Source organism: Calidris pugnax, unplaced genomic scaffold, assembly GCF_001431845.1.
Source record: "Calidris pugnax isolate Ruff unplaced genomic scaffold, ASM143184v1 scaffold392, whole genome shotgun sequence".
Taxonomy (NCBI): domain Eukaryota; kingdom Metazoa; phylum Chordata; class Aves; order Charadriiformes; family Scolopacidae; genus Calidris; species Calidris pugnax.
Window position 1 is genome coordinate 125,479 of NW_015091102.1, and position 2,060 is coordinate 127,538.

Sequence of the window (2,060 nt, forward strand, 5' to 3'; positions counted from 1 at the left end):
GCGATTCCAGGTGGTGGGATGGGGACAGGGATGGGGACAGGGACGGGATGGGGATGGGGACAGGACGGTGACAGGGACAGGGACACAGGGATGGGGACAGGGGAAGGAGGGGACAGGATGGGGGGACATGAGGGACAGGATGGGGACAGGGACACAGGGACGGGATGGGGGGAGATGGGGGACAGGGACACGGGGACATGGGGACAGGGTGTGGGGATGGAGATGTTGAGGGGACGGGGGACAAGGGCAGTGGGGCCCCAGGGGTGCAGGGATGGGGACAGAGGGGACACGGGGACGCGGGCAGGGTGGCGGGGTCACCTGGTGTCCCCGTGTCCCAACGTCCCCTGTCCCCAGCCACGCCGGCGCCCAGCGAGCGCGGGGACGGGACGGGGCCACCCCCGGACAGGGACGAGGGTGACACCAGGGACGAGAAGGAGCCCAAAGGCCCCGAGAAGATGGAGACGGAGGTGGGTGACAGGAATGTCCCCAGGCGTGTCCTCCCTGTCCCCCTCCCTGTCCCCAGTCGTGTCTTCCCTGTCCCCTTCCCCATCCTTGTCCCCAATCGTGTCCTCCTTGTCCCCACTTGTGTCCTCCCTGTCCCCATCCTTGTCCCCAATTGTGTCCCCCATGTCCTCCCTGTCCCCAATCTTGTCCTCCTTTTCCCCATCCTTGTCCACAATCGTGTCCCCCGTGTCCTCCCTGTCCCCAATTGTGTCCTCCCTGTCCCCTTCCCCATCCTTGTCCCCAATCGTGTCCCCAATCGTGTCCTCCCTGTCCCCATCCCTGTCCCCATCCTTGTTCCCAATCGTGTCCCCTGTGTCCTCCCTGTCCCCAATTGTGTCCTCCCTGTCCCCATCCTTGTTCCCAATCGTGTCCCCTGTGTCCTCCTTGTCCCCAATCGTGTCTTCCCTGTCCCCTTCCCCATCCTTATCCCCAGACGTGTCCCCCGTGTCCTCCCTGTCCCCAATTGTGTCCTCCCTGTCCCCATCCTTGTCCACAATCGTGTCCTCCGTGTCCTCCCTGTCCCCAATTGTGTCCTCCTTGTCCCCATCCTTGTCCCCAATTGTGTCCTTTGTGTCCTCCCCGTCCCCAATTGTGTCCTCCCTGTCCCCTTCCCCATCCTTGTCCCCAATCGTGTCCCCAATCGTGTCCTCCCTGTCCCCATCCCTGTCCCCATCCTTGTTCCCAATCGTGTCCCCTGTGTCCTCCTTGTCCCCAATCGTGTCTTCCCTGTCCCCTTCCCCATCCTTGTCCCCAGACGTGTCCCCCGTGTCCTCCCTGTCCCCAATTGTGTCCCCCGTGTCCTCCCTGTCCCCAATTGTGTCCCCCATGTCCTCCCTGTCCCCAATCTTGTCCTCCCTTTCCCCATCTTTGTCCCCAATTGTGTCCCCTGTGTCCTCCTTGTCCCCAGTTGTGTCCTCCCTGTCCCCTTCCCCATCCTTATTCCCAATCGTGTCCCCATCCCTGTCCTCCTTGTCCCCTCTCTGTCCTCTCTGTCCCCATCCCTGTCCTTACCTGTCCCCCTCCATCCCTGTCCCCAGTCGTGTCCTCCCTGTCACCACCCCGTCCCCATCCGTGTCATTTCCCCTCCCCTCCCCCCAAATTGTCCCCGTGTCCCCCCCTGTCACTCCGGGGGGGTGGGGGGATGTGTGTGTGTGATGTCCCAGCATTTGGGGTGCCACTGACCCCCCCGCTGTGTCCCCACAGCCCCCTGTCCCCGAGGTGCCACCGTCCCCGGGCGATGGCAGCGAGGCCGAAGGGCCCAGGAAGGGGGAGGAGGAGGAGGGACCCGGCCAGAGGGAGCCCGAGGCCGAAGGGCCCCCGGCCCGCGAGGAGCGACCAGGTGAGACCCCCCCTGTCCCCAAAAAGGGACCCGGGCGTTTGGGTGCCCCCCCAAAATCCTTCCAGGGGACCCAGGGGTTTGGGTAGCCCCCCAAATCCCTCAGGGGACCCATGTTTTTGGGTGACCCCCCCCTCCCCAAAAGGGACCCAGGGGTTTGGGTGCCCCCCCAAATCCTCCAGGGGACCTCAGAGTTTGGGTGCCCCCCCAAAAATCCTTC

At 64.2% G+C, this 2,060-nt stretch overlaps 1 protein-coding gene across 1 annotated transcript in view; it reads left to right on the forward strand.

Annotated features, from left to right (window-relative positions):
* LOC106897386 (chromodomain-helicase-DNA-binding protein 3-like) overlaps nt 1-2,060 on the forward strand; it is a 132,178-nt gene that overhangs the window by 103,948 nt on the left and 26,170 nt on the right. The window contains exons 18-19 of the mRNA XM_014957981.1: nt 270-467; nt 1,708-1,843. Coding sequence (XP_014813467.1) covers nt 270-467; nt 1,708-1,843 — 334 coding nt within the window. The remainder of the gene's footprint in view (nt 1-269; nt 468-1,707; nt 1,844-2,060) is intronic.